A 19,151-nucleotide genomic window follows, 5' to 3' on the forward strand; every position below is an offset into this window, starting at 1 on the left:
AGATTTAAGAAGAGAGGAATATTAAGTTAGGATAAGAGAATTTTCCAGGAGTCTTCAGGACAGCACACATTCTGTCTGTCACTTGCCTTAAACCGGAAACGCCACTGAAATCTTGTCAATGGAGGGGGAAATTAGATTCTCACAAGAAAAATAAAGAAATAAAACTGGCAAAACTAAATTTCTTCGACCGCCTTATTTTTTTCGTGGTAACCCGACACCAAATTTCGCTTTCTCTTTCACTTGCAAATGAGATTGCAATCAGCTGATCCCTCAAGCCAGCTGCTCTTCATTATTATGTTCTTCTCATCCGACATCGGATTAACATGATTATTTTGCCCTCGATACCCCTTAGCTCTTAGTTTTAATTCGATTTTTCAAGTAGAAAACCGTTTTAGCTGTTCGATTAAAAAAAACCTGGAAGCACTTCTGGCCCTTGTGGAATATTCATGGGTTAATTTGTCGGGAAACCTCCGATAAGCTGCACAGGTCAGACAAGCTGTCTTCTGGCGCACTTTTCTGCTATTTTCTGTACAAGGTAAGCTGATTTCTAAATCGTTGAGGAATTGTCAAGGCTTCATCAAAATGGAGTACTATCTGCACTTAAACTAAGTGGCCTGTATCTTAATGCTTAGTGCTGGCTGTCCACGTTCTCGCTGAGTTTGTTTATATATTCCTTGTGTCCTCGTGACAGGCCTTTCAAACTCAAGAGCTTATGGTTCGAAACATCGGACGTATGTCGTCTCGAAGTACTCTGTTTCATAGGATCGAAATTGTTCCCCTACGCATTTCTGACAGCGACCAGAACGAAGTCCATAGCCGCGAAAACGTTTTAAAATTCTAAGCTTCCAGCCAGCCAAAATTTCGCTTTAAGAATACTGACCAAATCAAGTAAAGTACAAGATGCTATCAACAACAAGGACCGACGAGTGGAACAAAACACTTGAGTTAAAATAACATCATCACGTGAAGAAAACTTCGCAAATCTCCGGAATTTGCCCACCCAAATGAAAGACAAAAAGGGTTTGCTCGATTTTGAAACTGATCGTTATCTTTTTAATTTTGGCAAACGGATCATTTTTATTTTTGGACCTGTTATCTTGTAATAAACGAGCTCTCCCTTCCGGTTCTGTCGCAGTTGCACCATTTCAACAAATCAACCAGTGAGAGAATTCCGAATTTTTAAAATATTTTTACACCTTCAAATTGCCGGTTTTCACAATTACTGTCACACGATCATCAAAACCATTCAACAAATAAAGTCAAGAATCAAAGAGATAAAAGAAGATGAATATTCAAACAGTCTCACAAGGATTCAAGTCTGTGCGACGTTTCGTGCGGGAGATATTCGAAGAAATGTTTTACTCAAATTTATCAGGCTTCGAGACGCCATGTTTGTGTGTCCCTCTGATCTCAGGGGCACAAATATGGCGGCCGGAAGCTGACAAACACATATGTCATCGCGTTTTGCTACAAAAAGGCAGTAGTCGTCTTCTTGGGGCTCATAGAGATCTATGTGATTACTTATTCTCATACAAGGATTGTTCAGATTGCAAAATCTCAGCGGATAAGTCATTTTTTTAACCTACGTGATAGCATTCTCGACCGCAATTGGTCAGTGTAAAGGGACACTGAAAAACGCAGACTGCAGACTGTGCATTGAAAATTCGGTTACCCTGAATTTGGCCTAAATAACATTCAGGTTAGACTGTTTACGGTTAGCTCTCAATAATAGTGAGGGTAACGCCATGTTTTACCCCTGGTCTTCACCTGGTCTTCCCTGATCGGTGTAAAATGCAGACTGCAGACCCGGGGTATTTACAATTGCAAAGTTTGCATTTATGTCACTCTATAGAGACAAATGAAATTTAGCAAAAATGTCTCTCTATACATATTACAGAAGCGAAGGACTTTGCAGTTAGTTAACTGCGAAATGTTCGTCTACATACATAAACGAATCAGTGACTTCGCAATTAATTAAATGCGAAATGTACATCTTCATATATGACGGAATCAATGACTTCGCGATTAATTAACTGCGAAATGTTCGTCTGAATATATGAGGGAATCAGTGACTTCGCAATTAATTAAATGCGAAATATATATCTTCATATATGACGGAATCAATGACTTCGCGATTAATTAACTGCGAAATGTTCGTCTGAATATTGAGGGGAATCAGTGACTTCGCGATTAATTAACTGCGAAATGTTCGCCTGAATATATGAAGGAATCAGTGACTTCGCGATTAATCAGTGACTGCGAAATGTTCGTCTGAATATATTAGGGAATCAGTGGCTTGGCGATTAATTAACTGCGAAATGTTCATGTTTTTCCTATTTCTCACTGTAGCGACAATAGGAGCATTAGGAAAGAGGCTCGTTCACGTTGATCATGGTGTTTCTGATAGGTTCGCTGCAGAGAACGTTGTACCAGGTTGCAAGAAACACCATGATCAACGTGAACGAGCCTCTAACCTAATGCTCCTATTGTCGCTTGCAGGAAGGACAAATGACTCAAGGAGTTTTTAGTCAGACCCTCAATTCCGCCTCAAACTTGAAACCGCCTAAACCTAGCAAACCCTGGGAACGCACTGGTTTCCTACACGCGACAAAGCATTACTAAAAAACCCGACGCTCTTAAATCGCAAAATAGAAAGGTCACAAGGTCTCAGACCACCTCAAGTCGGAGCCCTATTTCTTTCGCCATTAAAAACTAGCAAACTCTAGTTTTAAGCGACAAACAGGCAGTCTCTTACAGTCACCTTTTAGAAAGACAACGGCTCTCAAGTAAAAGGGCTTTCCAGCCTAGAGCTCTACTTCTTTCGCCTTGAAAAAACAAAAAGGAGTTATCTGCGGTAAGGAGGATGACAACATTACAGCAACTAATTGAGAAGGAAATGATCCCCTTATACATTCAGCCGAACATTTCGCAGTCAATTAATCGCGAAGTCACTGATTCCCTAACATGTTCAGACGAACACTTCGCAGTTAATTAATCGCGAAGTCACTGATTCCCACATATATTCAGACGAACACTTCGCAGTTAATTAATCGCGAAGTCACTGATTCCCTCATATATTCAGACGAACATTTCGCAGTTAATTAATCGCGAAGTCACTGATTCCCTAATATGTTCAGACGAACATTTCGCAGTCAAGTAATTAATCGCGAAGTCACTGATTCCCTAACATGTTCAGACGAACATTTCGCAGTTAATTAATCGCGAAGTCACTGATTCCCTCATATATTCAGACGAACATTTCGCAGTTGATTAATCGCGAAGTCACTGATTCCCTAATATGTTCAGACGAACATTTCGCAGTTAATTAATCGCGAAGTCACTGATTCTCTTGTATGCATATATGTACAAAGCGGATAATTCGAGGTTAGTTCACGGCGAAATTTGGATCTGTTATATTAGAAATCAAAATATTTTGAAAAATATACAGAGATGTTTCATTGCAAATTTTCATAATTTCTCTATAGATATAATTCATCACAAAATTTTTACTTATATTAATTCCTAATTAGGCCCAAGGTTAGCATTTGTAAGGGGTTTGGGCTTTTTCAACAGTTACATTATAACCTCAGTCTGCATTTTACCCCTGGTCTGCAGTCTGCATTTTACATTGACCCGACCGCAAATTTTAATATCGTGTCACGCAAAAGCTTAGAAATTCAACCTTGCTTTATCACAAGACGAAAAACCCTATAAAACTGAAAATTTGTGAAAAGACAAGTCTTCAGCTGTCCTAATAACTAACTAAAATCTCAAATTCCTTATTTTTAGTTTTTATGACGTCACGTGAAAACCAAGAATATTTTTCATATGAAACGTTGAGTGATCAATAGACGATACAATTAGGTGAAAACACGAGTCGTCTCTTCATAGCAAATGTAATTCAGTAAAATTTTGGCTTCAGTCTTTGTTTTATAGAAAATATACTGGTGAAACCCACGTTGGCAAGATAAGTGATTGGACCTGAAATCCCTGAACTATGGAAAAAACACACAATCTCTTCTAAGTTTAAAATTCTCCTTCGTCGAGTTCGGTAGCAAGGCGACTCCTGCTTTGCTCGTTTAATAAGACATGACATGGGGCTTTACTTTTGACTCAAGAACTTGGTGTCGTTATATTTTGGTTAAAAGGTAAAATAGCCCGTATATTCAACAATTTCTCTTAGGCTGCAGATAGCGAAACCTTAAATTAACTGCACTTAAACCGAGTTTGTGTTGAAGTCAAACAGGAATCTCAGAATTTATTGAAAGTTCAGTACAGCACCCAACCAGTAACGTATACTACCAGGGGCACCCAACGAGAATACTGTTCAAAACCACTTGAAAATACAGTTGTTAAACGTATTTTAGTATTTAAACGGTTGATATAGGCATATTTTTATCCCCTAAAAATTTGTCATCTGTTCGGATCTCCTAGCTGAAAGTCTAGTGATCTGAAAATTAGAGGGATCAAAACTTATCTTTTCGAAAATTTTAGGCAGAAAAAAGGCTCCCGGAAATTCTAGGTGACCTTTTTAGGGTAAAAATCTGTTAAAAATAAGCAATTATGCCATTTTTTAGATGTTCGAAAATCCTAGGACAGGCAGGCAAGCAAGAAATTTTACAACAAATGTTCCGAAAATTCTAGATCTCAAATCGTCTTCCGAACAGATATTTTCCGAAAATTGACGTTGGGTGCCCCTGTACTACTGTAGTAGAGTGTTTCGCTTATCAGTAGTGCAGGAGTATTTGGAAGCTTATAGGGTTATTGAAGATTCGGGCGATTAACCTTATCGATCTCAGGAGCCTTCTGAAAAGTCAAAGCGCTGTCGCATGGGAACGAAAAATGATTGGTTAGCTTCTGGCAAGGTGAAATGACCAAATGTAGAATTACATTAGTTTGCTTTCATAGTTTCGGCATAGTTCTTTGTTTCCAAAAACTCCGGCTAGTCTGTAGAAGCTGCAACGAACCGGAATGAATTTGAAAAGTCACACTGATACTAAGCACCAGAGAACGTATAGTTTTATTGCCATAGTTAAGGGTTAAGGTTTACATTGCGCGGTTCTCGTGCAGCGATCAGGCCTTCCAAACTCCGATATGATTAAGGTACAGCCAGAAAGGTCAGGGAAACGAACTGCTATTCACCACGAAAGAGCGTTGGTATAACTGCGCACGATCCCGAAACGTTGTGCATTTCTGGTATACTTTGGGCGTTCGAAATAAGAGGAAACGTTTTCTTTTATATTCCATAGGCTTCGTGTGACCTTTAATCAATACAAGGCAGAGGCGCAGCTTTTGACGCAACTCCGCGTTTTTAGACAGAATGACTCGCTCAGGACGAATATTGAGCTACATTGGACTGCTGGGCGTGTTCTCCTTTCTGTGGCTGTTTTTGTCGACAGAGAAAAATTACATTAAAGGTGAGGACACTCTTGTACGTCGCGAGGCCGTGAAAGGCAATCTGGGAGAGTCTTGCATTGAAAATTCCATTTAACTCATGCGCCCAAAGCCGGATTCCAAATAGTCCTTAGCTCTATGCGCATTCGGAAATATAAACCATTGTGTCATAGTCGAAGTGGAGTTTTCAGCACCCGTCAAAATAACATAACATCGGCCGGCCGTAATTTGTTTTTGTGAACTTAATCGTTTGAAAGCCTAGCTTCCCAACCTCTTTACTACCAATGCTGATTACCCATATTTTTCGCTTAAGACTCAGAGGGGCTTGTCTCTTTATCTTTTGCCTTCCTGACAGCTTGTAAATGAAATCACTGAATCAAACTGTTTTCAAAATCAAAGGTATCCTGTGGTAAGCTCGTGGAGTAAGTAAGATACTGCGTCAGGGAGGTGATATAGCGAATTATCAAGCCTATAGAGTGGTTACTAATGCATTGTAATACCTTATATTGAGCGTCTTTCATTGGTAGCCGAATAAGAGCATTCTTAACGACCATTTAACGAATGCATGAATGCGCCTGCCATTTTAACGGCCATTTAACGAATGCATGAATGCGCCTGCCTAACTTGAGACGATCAGAAATCGATTACAAATTTTCCATTGTTTACGCCTGACAGCCTGATTCGCCAACCATCCCGATGGCTCTCCACGAGCTAAAAATGGGGAAAAAGGGGAAAAAAAACCACTTTGCCAAGCACTGAAACGTATACGGCAAATGTACAGCCTGCCCCCAAAGGGAGGAGGCCTATTGCATAAATTTCGGCGTTCAGCGGTGAACGAAGATTAGATTAAACACCTGTACGAATGACATACCGCTTTTTCATGACGCACCCCTTGCGTTGAAGGTTTCGCTTCCATGAACAAATGGAGATGACGAAAACGCAGGCTCAAATCCAAACAAAGATTATCAGGCATGCGCACTACGTTAGTTTTCCTGCTTCTCATTTGTGTCCCGAGAGAGCGTGATTCACTTTGGTCAACGCCGACAAGTAGAAACTGGAGGGAGGAAGTCCGGGAGAGGTGCGGCCTCTCCGCGCATTCACTCAGACATTTGAAGCGATAATATTTTAAATATTACACCTTTCCAAGTGCGTGAAACTGCTGTTTTGTTTTTGGCAGGTCATGCTCCTGTTAACCGGATGGATAATAGTTCAGAAACAGAGGTTCCAGAAAGACAGGTGCGACAAAACCGAGCCACTGATGCTCCATGCATTGATACGGGACAAAAATGTAAAATGTAAATTAAGTTGCCAAATGATCCATTCCGAGAGTCTTGATTTATTGACAAGCAATCCACTAAAAGATTTCCGGTGAAGATAGGAAATTAAAAGTGTTAAATTAAGCATTTTCCGTAAGCTTAATACTCATTTTCTAATCATCTAATCGAACTTAAAGCAGTTTGTTTAAGCGGTCGCCCAAAGGCGACTGGATTGTTTCAACCGAGTTTCCGCAGTTCTCCGCGGTGGCCTGCAACCTTGTTGGTTGCAGGAAGGCGCGGCCAACGTTTTCAAGGATAAGGGATAAGGCTTAGTCCAAAGGTGGGCGTTCATTGCTTAAACACAAATGCGGACGGTTTGCCAAACTCCGATAGCTTCCATGTACATGGCTTAGCCATATTTGCACTCATATTCCAAAGACTGACTGTATTCCAAAATACTCTCTCAGAAAAAAGCCATCGCCTTTTGGTTCTGGAGAATAAACCAATAGAATTTCTTGTTTTGTTCTCCTAGAGCCTGAAAATCATGCTTATTATTCTAGCTCTTTCTCTTTCCTTCGGAGATACCTGTTTTATTTTCTTGAGCATTTACATCACTTTCTAGCGTAATCAACTATTGTAGGTTGCCTTTTTCGTGTCCCATTCAATTACAAAAATCAGGTTAATCCTTTGGTTTGGTTGATAAACTTTTTCACCGGTGGGCACTAAGCATTTGTAACTCCCATTGGTTGCCATAGCATTAAAGGTTGCCATGGCTTTGCACCCATCAGTGCTGACCGCAATCCATGCTTCGAGCTTCAAACATATTTCGTTAGGATTGATAAGAATGTTCTAACTTTGAAGAATCAACTGCAAGATTGATATCGGACTTTAAATTTATGTTTTACAGGTTGTTTCCAAGATGACATCCAGGCAAGAAGAACGAAAGCTTAACCTAACGTCCTTTTGTAAAACGATGAAGGGGATGCCATCTTTGCAACCGAGACACCTGAATCACCTTATCGTGGATAAAAAGCATAAAATCGTCTACTGCTACGTCCCAAAGGTTGCTTGTACCAATTGGAAGAAAATAATGGCCCAATTAGTCCCTCTCAGTTTTAAAAAGACATCCGTACACGACCTTCGGTTTGACTTGTTAAGTCATCACTCTAAATCCGATGTGCTTCACATTTTAAACAACTACTTCAAGTTTATGTTTGTCCGCGAGCCTCATGCAAGACTCTTGTCAGCATTCAAGGACAAATTCATCAAGAAATCGAACAATATTTACGTAAAATATGGACGAAAAATAAAGAGATCTGTTGAACGCAAATATGGAGGTGATCCAAATGCGCGGACCTCCGAGAGAGACATCAACTTCGCGGATTTTATTCGTTATTTGATTGACACTAATCGCAAAGGAGGCCGATTTAATGAACATTGGCGGCAATATTACAGACTTTGCTTTCCATGTCAAATCAATTATGATTTCGTTGGACATTATGAGACATTAGAGGAGGATGCCCGATTCATATTACATGAAACAGGTGTCGAAGGACTCGTTGCTTTTCCACCTGTCAGTTATACGTCCACCAAAGACGATGTAGAGCATTTTTATTCAGAGGTACCCGCAGATGATATTGCAATACTACAAAGAATATATCAGCATGACTTTGAAATGTTTGGGTACAAAATGTCAGTTCCAAGCTAAAGAAAGTCGAAGAATAAATGACAGGTGAATGATGCTTGTGCGGCGGTATTAGGAAGCTCATTCGCAAGGACCAGCGTGCATGCTCTGATAGCAAGAATGCTGTGATCCGTTTCCAGGCGAGATATATTTCATACTTTGTATCCCCACAAATTCGTACCTACTTACAAGAAAAGGCGAACTGTGAGCCTAGAATAGTATGCAATATCAATGTACACTGATCAATGTTGTGGCTTAATGATCACGAATACGAGAGACAAAAAGAAAAGGATAACAGAGGTTTGCGAAAATGACCCACTTCCTCTAACTGGAGGCGTTTCATCGAGTTTTGGTCCGCCTGTAAAGAAAAAAAAAATCAAATAAGCACAACACTGCTTTGTTACATTAAAACTGCGTTTGATATCCCAGAGGATGAAAGAGTTAAGACCATGACTAATCGAAGAAAGAGGCTTCAACGTGTGTAGCGAAATCTCATGGTCATGCGTTCCAATCCCGTTGAAGGATAGATTTTTTCGGGCCTCTTTGCACATAAACTCAAATGTTCTTCGTTCGTAATATAAATCTCCTCATCCAAAGCAAACATGTCACCATTGTTACCGAGGATTTTGCTTTTTCTGTGCCGTGCAAGCCACGTAAACTTGGCAGAACTAGCAGTAATTTAAAGCCACGACCGTGATGTAAGAGGCATGGTTCTATTCTCGATTTTACGTCACAAATTGCTTTGCATTCTTGTTTTCAAAGAAATTTTGCATTGCAAAGCAGTTTGTGACGTAACATCGAGAATAGAGCCATGCCTCTCACATCACGGTCGTGGCTCCAAATTACTACTAGTGTTGATAACTTTGCGCATCTTGCCCGGCGGATACAAAGGTAAATTTTGAGATGAGAATGCTGATGGTAAACGTTTTCTTTTGTTGGGGAGGTTATTATTGTAGATGAAAAATGTTTGAGTTTAGTTGCACCGTAAGTTGCTCAATTAAATGCGATGATCCCAGTTTCCGACTTCAATTTCCTTCTTTTCCGCAGTTCAAATATAGGAAAGCTTCATGTATTCTAAAACAAATAATGAAATGTGCTTCTTTCCTCACTTTATCGTTCTGATTGCAGGGATGGCGCAGTGGTGAGAGCATTCGCCTCCCACCGGCAATGATGTGGCCCGGGTTCGATGCCCAGACTCGGTGTCATATGTGGGTTGAGTTTGTTTGTTCTCTACTCTACACCGAGAGGTTTTTCTCCGGGTACTCCGGTTTTCCCCTCTCCTCAAAAACCAAAATTTGACTTGATGTGGGTTAATTATTAATTTCAGTTTACAGTATCCCCAATTAGCGTTCCAGCGCTAGAACGACTTGACACTTACATAAAGGTCCTTTCCTTTCCTTAATACCGAATCCTTTCGATTTTCCGGTTCTCAGTGACGAAAACGTTGTTCCGTTCTTTTTGTGATGAAATGACGTGAAGTAAGTTTCAAGGTGATATAACAAAGAAAAAAGTTCAGAAGAAAGAGAGAAGCGACTCGATTTCCAACTTTTCGGTTGCCTTTTGCACGATATCCGCTTGCCGGGCTAACTGTTTGTGTGAAAACACCTCATTTTAAAAGTATTTTAATAGAGGTAGTTAGCACATCAATCATCGGTGAGCTAACCGTCATGAAATCAGTGCTTAAACAGATATAGATCAGGAATACAGATCTGTGGCAAAACACGAAAACTATGTTTCTGTTTCAACTGAGTTTCTGTCTTCTCAGTGTTGTCCCATTGTATTGGTTGGAAATAACATATTGTGAAAAGTAAGCAAATGTCGCGTGAGATTTCACGGGATTTTTTCTCATACATTATCCGTTCTAATCATATGTACTCTGTTTCTACGTATGATATTTCAGTCCATGAATACTTACCTGTTAATGGGGCCATCACAGTGAAGAGGGCATTCATGCCGCCTTTGTTATGTACATTCACGTGACAGTGCAATAGCCAGGTCCCAACAGCATGTGGAATCATCAGCACGGTCGCATAGGATTCTGGAAGCAGGTCGTAAACATCTCCACGTTTATATGACGTAGATTTCTGTTCAGTGATGCGAAGTTTGTGAGGAGGAAACAATAATCTTGCGGTTAGAGAGGCTTTAATTAAAGATCATGAAACTAAAACCGAAATTCTGACTACAATAAGTTAAATACGAGATTTCAATATAAAAATTGTTTATTAGGGCTACGCCGGTCAGTTTCCTGATCATCCTAACCAAACCGTACTGAAGGGGCTGACAAGCTTAAAATTCCATATTGTTGTAAAAGTATACTGTGTTGCCGTTTATAGCACGAACTCTAACTGATCGTGACTCGCCGGATGCGAAAGCCACTAAATTCCATGGAAAAGGCGTTCTAGATTACCGTGAAAAAACAAAAATATGCTGACAACAAAGTTTTAATCTTTTATGAATAAAACGTGAGGAAAAGGCAATTGCGATAGCGGCCAACACCACTGGAAGACGGTAATTATACGATAACGTATCGCGAAAGCCAGGATTTTTTCTTTCACGTGTGATTGTCATAGAATGTGGCGCTGGATTTTTGGGTTAATCACGTTATCTCCAGCCAGGAGCCCAGCCCCAGCACAATTCGGAATGAAATTGCCCCTAATAACCTGCAAGTTTTTTTATCCCTCAAAAGTAAAATTTCAGCATCAAGCAACTTGTATTTCACGTTAACTGGCCGTATGAGTTCCGTACGTTTGACAAAATTGGTAGTCGTTTTTCCCACGGCCGAGGTGGTGAGGAGCATAATTCGGGGTCTAGCACTGATATGATGTCACGAAATGTTTTTGTATAGCAGCTTTTTGATTTGCAGTACGTCCCTTAGGGGTCCCCGTAAAATTGTACTGCACCAGTCCAATCAGAATCGAATAATTGTTGAGCGCAATGTAAATTACGAATCGTAGTAATGCAATACCAAAAAAGTCCTAGAGAAATTCAAATATACACTTACATACAAGATGCTCTGTGCATGGAAATGCACTGTGTGCATTTCAGTATGACCACCAACTTGCAGAAGATACCAGACAACCTTTTCTCCACTGTACATAATCAGCCGTGGACAATTTCCATACATGTAACCATTAATAGTCCCTTTCAAGTTGCTTTCCCAGAAGTCAAAGATGGCCTTCAGCTGGTCGACAGGACCTGGGTTCTTGTCAGTTAGATATCTCTTCACGTTTTCGTCCAGATACCAGTTCTCATTCTCGTCAAACACAGTGAATAACAGAACGTATTCTCTATCGACGCCCTTTATCTTGCCTTGGTCGTCTAAAGTGCCCTATTGAAAGACGAATGTCATCATCCCAGTTATGAACGCTACTCTAGCAGTGACGAAAAGGGAAGCCTGAGAAATTCAGGCTTAATTCACTCCCAAGATCTGAATGTTAATTATCCTTACAGACTGTCATCTATAATTGGATGAGAAAAATTCTGAGGACTGCCAAATTCGGCCGAGTCCAATTTGGCAGGCCAAGGATTGTTTTGGAGAAAACAGCAGTTTGATAGCAGTAATAATAGCTGCAACCTGATTGGCTAATACTCGGACCTTTTATTTATCTGGACATTTGATTGGTTGATGCAAGAGATCATCTCATGCTCTCTTCGTTTATGTGATGAAAAGTATCCAGATTTTTCTCAAATTGGGCGGTTTGTTCAAGGCTGAAGTTAACGTTAAAAGGAAAACTATCCAATTTATTGTAAATTTGGACAATTGGCAAAAATTAATTAAAAAATAGATCTGTTGGCGATATTGGATTTTGATGCAGCTATATAACTAAAATATATATCTTTCACTAATATTTTTCTTCATTTTCCCCCAAAAACATGAAGACAGTTTTTAACAGTTTTCTCTACTAGTACAGATGCCCATCCTCTCTATCGGCTTTTTACGAACTTACAATATGACCAAGGAGGGAATACGTTTTTTCAAACGTTGGCCGTGTAGCACTTATATTTGAACAGACTTAACTGATTAGAGTGTAATGTGAAGTTCTAAGTATCTGCCACATATGAACCATGTGAGCATTAGCCCTACTGATGGAAATGGGCCCACACAAGGAAAGAGAAAAACTCTGACCAGGGTGGGAATTGAAGCCACGACCTTTGGGTTAGATCACCGCTGCTCTACACTGAGCTACAAGGTCAGACGGGAACAGGCCGTGGGAACTGACGATGTTAAAGTATGACCAACTCCCAGTTATAGCATGCATGACCGCTCAATTGGTAAAGCAATGTATGGGCATCGCATAGGTTACAGGTTAAATACCGTTCAATCCCGCTGATGAATTATTCAGGTTTTCTATTCGTTATTGCGAATGATTATCTGCGATGATCTTCAATCTCAACGAGATCTTGTAGTAGATGAACTCCAGAACTGTGACAAAAACAAACCTAGAAAGCCGTACTGTCCGGAGCTAATCACAGCGCATGTTTATCTGGGCCCGGTTGTTGAAAAGCCGATTAACTCTAATCCCAGATTAAAAATTAACCAGGGAGTTTATTCCAAATGCTGATATTCGGCAAAATTTTACATTAGAAGTCAATCTTGAAAAACTAACATAAGCAAAAGAAACTTTCACCAAAAAATTGAAACATGAAACAAAGGTTTACGCTAATCCTGGATTGAGTTTATTTTTCCGGCTTTCGAACAACCGGGCCCAGGGAGAAGATTAAATAAAATGACCTTAGCGAGATTACAATGAAGAAAAATTGAGTTTCTATCCTCTTTCGACGATCTTGCTTAGTTCCTTACTAAAGACGCGAATAGTTTCGCCTTTTGCGAAATATTGATTGACGAATGGTTCTCGGTGAAAAACTAACTTATTAGGGCCCAAACCCCTCATCTTTTGACGGCTCCCCATGCAGGAGCCAAGTCGAAGCAATCAACGGGAAGATCCGTTTTAAGATTACTCCTTGCTTTCTTTAAAATGGACCAAATCAGTCGTTTAGCGCTACTTTTAGCGGCATATACGCATAGCTACCTTTCTGCAAATGACCAGAGGTCCCACAAGTCCACTGTTGGTATCTTTCTCTGGGTTCACATCTGAAAAATAACCCCACGAAAGGCATTCCGTGTCGTTGGGCCCAGGTCCTGCTCTTTCTGGTACCTCCCACTCGTAATTGTACATTTTTCCAGGTGCAATGGCGTCGTCAGCGGTATCTGTCCCAGTTGTGCTATCCTTATACTGTGATCCCTCGTCTTTTTTCCTTAAAAACGGAAAGAAATTACGGGAATATTTTGTGATTTCGTGTAATTAATAATTAGGCTGAACCCTTGCTATTAACTGGCGATGGTTTAGAAACTCGACAAGTTTCTTTGCTCTATATTCTAGTTCATTGTTTAGGCCTTAGCGCTGCACAAAATCCGCGATATTACGAGAAGATGACCAGTCAAAAAATTTCGATTCATTTATTCGCAACTTATGCCGTGTTTCGTTTTCACACAGTATCATGAGAACGCCCGCACAAGCGCAAGAAAAAGAAAAGAAATATTGTGAACTTTGCGCATGTGTTTATGCTCGCGTCGACCCCGTTTTCACGGTGAAATAAGAGCTGTTATGGTTACGTATGTGCTTGCGTCGCTAGTGAAAACCAGGCTTTAATGCGCCGGTGTTGGTTGCTAGTGATACTGTTTGCGTCGTTAGTGAAAAACCAGACAATAAGAAACAAACCTCTCATTTACATTTGTTTACATCACCAACATGGCGGCGGAGGCGTGATTGCAAAACTATTAAATGTGACTCTTGAGATTTTAGGTCGAGTGGTTGCACGACAAGGAGGAAAGACGGTAATGATTCACATTGCGCACTGATTATGCAAGATTTAAAACGCCTTGTAAGTGAGACCAAAAGTAAACAGGTCCTTTCGTCACTGCCTTAGCAGGTAAAAGATTGTGAAAGGTTTAAACAGAATTTGTTCGACTTCTCCCACTATTAAAATAGCACAAGAGTGTAGGAATAACAATAAGATACTAGTTTAGAGCGATTTTCAATCGAGTGTCCTAAAACCAAAACCAAAGTAATTACTTTGGCAATCAAAAAGGACAGAGACAATCCAGTAAACCAATCAAAACTTGAAGTAATTGCACGTAGCCGACACAAAGCGCAGGAAAATGTGCACGCGCGAGCCACGATTGGTTTTGGTTTCACTTCTGATTGGTTGGAAAAGTGGCACGAGAACTTTGAACCAATCACTGCGTGAAGTAATCATAAACCAAAGCAATTCGCTAATTACTTTCGACACTAAATTGAAAACCACTCTATTTTTGCGTCTTTGCGAAAATACCTGTAAAATAGGCCGTGAGGATGAATCGAATACTCTCTTGATGCTAAATTCTTGAAGACGACCTCAATGATGTCGCCTACTTCGGCTTTTATCAAAGGTCCAAGAATTCCTAAGTGCTCCTCATCCTTGCTTCTTTGTTTTCGTTTTGTGAATGTTGCATCGGTGTATTCTCGATAGATTGCTTTTTTGTTTCTTCGTCCGATGAAATGAGGACCTGGCACAGTGTAACGACTTGCAAATCTAGAACAAAAAAGTGAATTCAAGACTATTAACATCCTTCACTAAACGGTTTGGAGGTTAGAAACGACTATAGAGACTTTAAGATTCTGGTTTTCTTGTGAATTGCAAACCTCAAAAGAAGGAAATCATTTAGAGCCAACAAAGTTTAGAACGGCAAGCAGACCCGTTTTATCACACTTCATTTGCTCCTATTATTTTTTTGTGTAACCCATCCAATAGCAGTGCTCGAAATCGGGTCGTTCGGTCTTCCCAGACAACCAAGAAGTTAACCGGGCGACCAGCTTTTGGTAAAATGAAAAGCTTGGTTGCCCTAGGAAAAAACAACGGACAACTTGACCAAAAATAGAAAACGAATTACATAAGCAGCATTCTACTCAGCAGTAATGTGACGTTAACAATCATTAAATTGCCGCAGCTGAGATTTCCCCATGTTTTTTAGTATCTGTGGCTTTTACAAAACATTGTCACATATAAAAGTGCGAGAGGCAATATCACAAACATGCAGGCAATTGAGATCGAAATGCAAAAACTTAAACCCAGCCAAAACTGTGGGATACTCATTTTTAAGGATACTCATGCTCCATCGCCATGTGATTGCATTTCAAAACGGTGTGCATTTAGTCGTGATGGGCAACCCTGGATCTATCAGGGTAACGTAATTCAAGGGTTTAGTTGCCCGGCTTTTGAAGCGGGGACAACCTGCAGCTGGATTTACTTCGAGTACTGAACTGAACGAAAACAGACAAAAGCTAGAATAAAAAATCTCTTAAGATCGATGCTCAGATCATCATTAGAATGTGGTAAAGTATTCGGGCTATAACCAGTGAATTTTATTTTTATTTGGATTCTCAAAGTCTTAGCAAATTCGTTTCCCTTAGCAACCACTCACGTGCTATTTTCAAGGTCTAGTCCTTCGATCATGTCCTTTCCAGAGGGCGTGTAATCCCAGATTTCCTCAACAGCCGCAATGTAATACCATCTCTTTCGCCCTTCCATCGGCTTTTCATTGGTGACTTTCCCACAATTCTCGTGGACCTTATACTTAGCAACCATTCCTCCTTTCAAATTGCTGTTTACACGACAGACTAACTTCCACTCTCCTGGGTTGTCAGGGGTCATGTGCAATGTCGCAAGAGACCCTGCAGTGAAGATGCAAAGTCCAAAAAAGTTGTTTGGAATGGAACGTCTATGTAGTGGCTCGAGGCACTGAGGTGCAACCTGCCCAAGTAATCTGGGAAAGTGGGGTTGGCGAAGTAGTTATGTCCCTCGCATTCCACCAATGTGGTCCGGGTTCGACTCCCGGACTCAATATGCAATACAATCATTCTCGTCACCAGAGCCTCGGGTCGACCCAACATGCGCCGTAGGGTTCTTACAGCCAAAAATTATTTGAGCCTTACGGCGCCTGCTCACTCCTCGTGCTAACATGAATGCACTAATTAGAGACGCTTTTGATTGTTCTTCACGAAAACCAATGAGAAGACACTTTGTTTCAGGGTTCCCCAGAGCTCTTCTCTCCTTCGGTCTAGAGAAGAGCTCTGGGGTCGAGATTGGCAATACAATACAATACGTACTGAATTGACCACATGCTCATAGGAGCTTTTCAGGGCCAACGAAACACAATCACTACATAACAGAACATTCAAAAACAGCCATTAAGAAACCCAACTGGCCGGAGGCAAGCTAGTTGGCTATTTACAAGTGGAGCTGAGAAGTTGAACCAGGGACCAGCAGGAAAAAATTCAACCAGTGGTCAGAAACGTGTCTTGAACCCGGGATCCCCGGACCTCAAGGCAAGCGCCCTAACCACTGGGACCCACTGCCTCCTAACATGATATGTGTGGTGGAGTTTGTTGGTCCTCTGAACTGCTTCAAAGGGTTTTCAACGTGGTACTCTGGTTTCCTCGTCTCACCAAAAACCAGCATTTTATTAGATTTGCTTTAATTCCAAGTGATTTGATTTGACTCCAATCTACTAGTCGTTTGAGCTCTTGTGCGAAGTTAGACGAGCTTGGGGCTTTACTTAAGTGGGCAATATCTGTTATTCTGTTTATTTGCTTGTTGAAATTCGTAGCAGCGTTCAATAGCGTGAAAAATAATTCTTGCGTTTTATTTTTATGTCAAGCACGTGGTAAAAATGCAAGTATGATCCCAAGCAAATCGCACAGCCTTGACAACTTGTCGCTAATAGGCCATTTCCGAGTTCATGTCTGCCTCCTCTTCAAAGCGAGTGTAAGTACGAAGTATTTCTTATGTAAATTAGTCTTTATTCATATGTAAAGTAGAACTAATTACCATCATAAAAACTTCGCACTTAGACTCGCTTTGAAGAGGAGGCAGACAAGAACTCGGAAATGGCCTATTAGTATCTTTTCTCACTTCGTTGCTTCAGATGAAAACCAGACCGGGTTCTTTTGTTCCGAATGTAGGCTCATTTGTGCGTAACAAAAAGAATCGGTGCAATCGCAGATGTCATGGGTTCGAATCCCGTTGAAGCCACCTGATTCAGTGTTCAGATGTCCATATAGAGATCATATAGAGTGGTTTTCAATTTAGTGTCGAAAGTAATTAGATAATTACCTTGGTTTTGCATTACTTCAATCAGTGATTGGTTCAAAGTTCTCGCGCCACTTTTTCAACCAATCAGAAGTGAAACCAAAACCAATCGTGGCTCGCGCGTGCACATTTTCCCGCGCTTTGTGTCGGCTACGTGTAATTACTTCGAGTTTTGATTGGTTTACTGGATTGTCTCCGTCTATTTTGATTGGCCAAAGTAATTGCTTTGGTTTTGGTTTTACGACACTCGATTGAAACTCGCTCTAAGTGCGAGGATCTCTTCTCTGTTTCGTCTGCAACCCGAACTTCAAATGAACAATTATTTAAAAAAGAATATTAACGGGCATCCTCCCTAAATTTCAAGGGTCGTCAAATCGCATTCAAAAGTCTATTGTCCTAGCCTGCGAACGCAGACGTATTTCCAGCGGTCGTTTGAAGAGAAACGACCGCCGGAAATACGTCTGCGTTCGCAGGCTACTATTGTCCATTATGCAGGGATTTGTGGAACTCACCTTCGGCTAACCCCATTGTATCGAAGTTATTACCATTCCGTAGAAACGTGTTTCCATAAAAGGCAGCTGTATGTACCAAGCCTGGACCGCCGATTAAATGCCAGGAGACATTGTCACCTTTGCACATGCGCAATCCCGGTAGATTGCCGAACATATAGCCATTGATGTTTCTCATGTTGTTACTGGCTCTGAAGCCAGGGTCCCCTAGAAATGCCATGTTAAACAAAATGACTATAGACACACACTTAGAATATCAAGAATCTCAAGTGGGAGTTAAGGCTTGACCAACCTACAGTTATTACGCATATTTTTATTTGAAGGAAAGTATTTGTCCAATGTCCATGAAACTTAGCAGAAAGTTTGTTATCAGTGTTGCTATTAATTTGCCAAAATATTTTGCATCACATTTTGGTCACGTGACCCTAAAACAAATTATAACCTTTATATCCTTTACTCAAAATGGGAAACATTTATACTTCAAAATTTTGAAAACTTTTAGCATTAACCGAATGCCACCTTTTACTTTTAATGTGGCACTCCGTATTTACCTTTTAAGATATTTGGATGTTTATCATGTCACGTAACCTATTTTCCTCAATTGTTAATTGCTCTTAACATGCATACATAATTAAAAGACGGCATGACAGAGCCTTTAGAAGGGGTCATCGAATAATCAAGAAATATGATTTATAAAATGTAGCTGAATGTTCCCCATTTTTGAGTAACAAATATCATCTGACTGTTATAAGTCGATTTCGGGTCACGTGACAAGAATGACATGTGATACGGACATTTTGGAAAAGTTACAACAATAACGATAGCTAACTGCCTGCCAAGTTTCATAGGCTTTCGCTTCGAATAAAAATATGCGTAATATTTAGGCTGGTCAAGTCCTAATACTTTTGAGAAACAAATTCGAATGACATGAAATGGCGAAGTGTTGAGAGCATGCACTTGCCTTACCATTTATCCTTTCCTAAAACGTTATTTCGATAGGTTAGCTCTTTGCTGATAAAGAAAAGAGACAACTAACAAAGCTCCAATCGGAGCTATCGCTCGGCCAAATCCTAATGAAAGTGTTGTTACCTCTCAATGAAATAAACCTATATAATGAAGAGCTCTTTACAGAGGATAAAACAGTCTTAAACTCATTCCAATGTTAACCAGCCCGACTAC

At 40.4% G+C, this 19,151-nt stretch overlaps 2 protein-coding genes across 4 annotated transcripts in view; one reads left to right on the forward strand and one right to left on the reverse strand.

The window, feature by feature from the left end:
* Nucleotides 1–8,765, forward strand: part of LOC138006681 (carbohydrate sulfotransferase 11-like) — a 12,692-nt gene extending 3,927 nt beyond the window's left edge. Inside the window, exons 1-4 of one of the 2 annotated variants that reach the window (XM_068853151.1) lie at nucleotides 271–535; nucleotides 5,250–5,417; nucleotides 6,572–6,630; nucleotides 7,558–8,765. In XM_068853151.1, the coding sequence (XP_068709252.1) occupies nucleotides 5,321–5,417; nucleotides 6,572–6,630; nucleotides 7,558–8,358 (957 nt within the window). In that variant the 5' untranslated portion in view covers nucleotides 271–535; nucleotides 5,250–5,320 and the 3' untranslated portion in view covers nucleotides 8,359–8,765. Of the gene's footprint in view, nucleotides 1–270; nucleotides 536–5,249; nucleotides 5,418–6,571; nucleotides 6,631–7,557 lie in introns of those variants that run through there. The other variant, XM_068853152.1, reaches the window with a different exon arrangement.
* The window catches only part of LOC138006680 (hephaestin-like protein), a 22,360-nt gene continuing 11,453 nt past the window's right edge, over nucleotides 8,245–19,151 (reverse strand). Inside the window, exons 8-14 of one of the 2 annotated variants that reach the window (XM_068853149.1) lie at nucleotides 17,976–18,179; nucleotides 15,797–16,046; nucleotides 14,668–14,907; nucleotides 13,365–13,590; nucleotides 11,336–11,662; nucleotides 10,250–10,418; nucleotides 8,245–8,692 (exon numbers count right to left, since the gene is read on the reverse strand). In XM_068853149.1, the coding sequence (XP_068709250.1) occupies nucleotides 8,577–8,692; nucleotides 10,250–10,418; nucleotides 11,336–11,662; nucleotides 13,365–13,590; nucleotides 14,668–14,907; nucleotides 15,797–16,046; nucleotides 17,976–18,179 (1,532 nt within the window). In that variant the 3' untranslated portion in view covers nucleotides 8,245–8,576. The remainder of the gene's footprint in view (nucleotides 8,693–10,249; nucleotides 10,419–11,335; nucleotides 11,663–13,364; nucleotides 13,591–14,667; nucleotides 14,908–15,796; nucleotides 16,047–17,975; nucleotides 18,180–19,151) is intronic. The other variant, XM_068853150.1, reaches the window with a different exon arrangement.

The sequence above is a fragment of the Montipora foliosa genome, chromosome 6, assembly GCF_036669935.1.
Source record: "Montipora foliosa isolate CH-2021 chromosome 6, ASM3666993v2, whole genome shotgun sequence".
NCBI classification, from domain to species: domain Eukaryota; kingdom Metazoa; phylum Cnidaria; class Anthozoa; order Scleractinia; family Acroporidae; genus Montipora; species Montipora foliosa.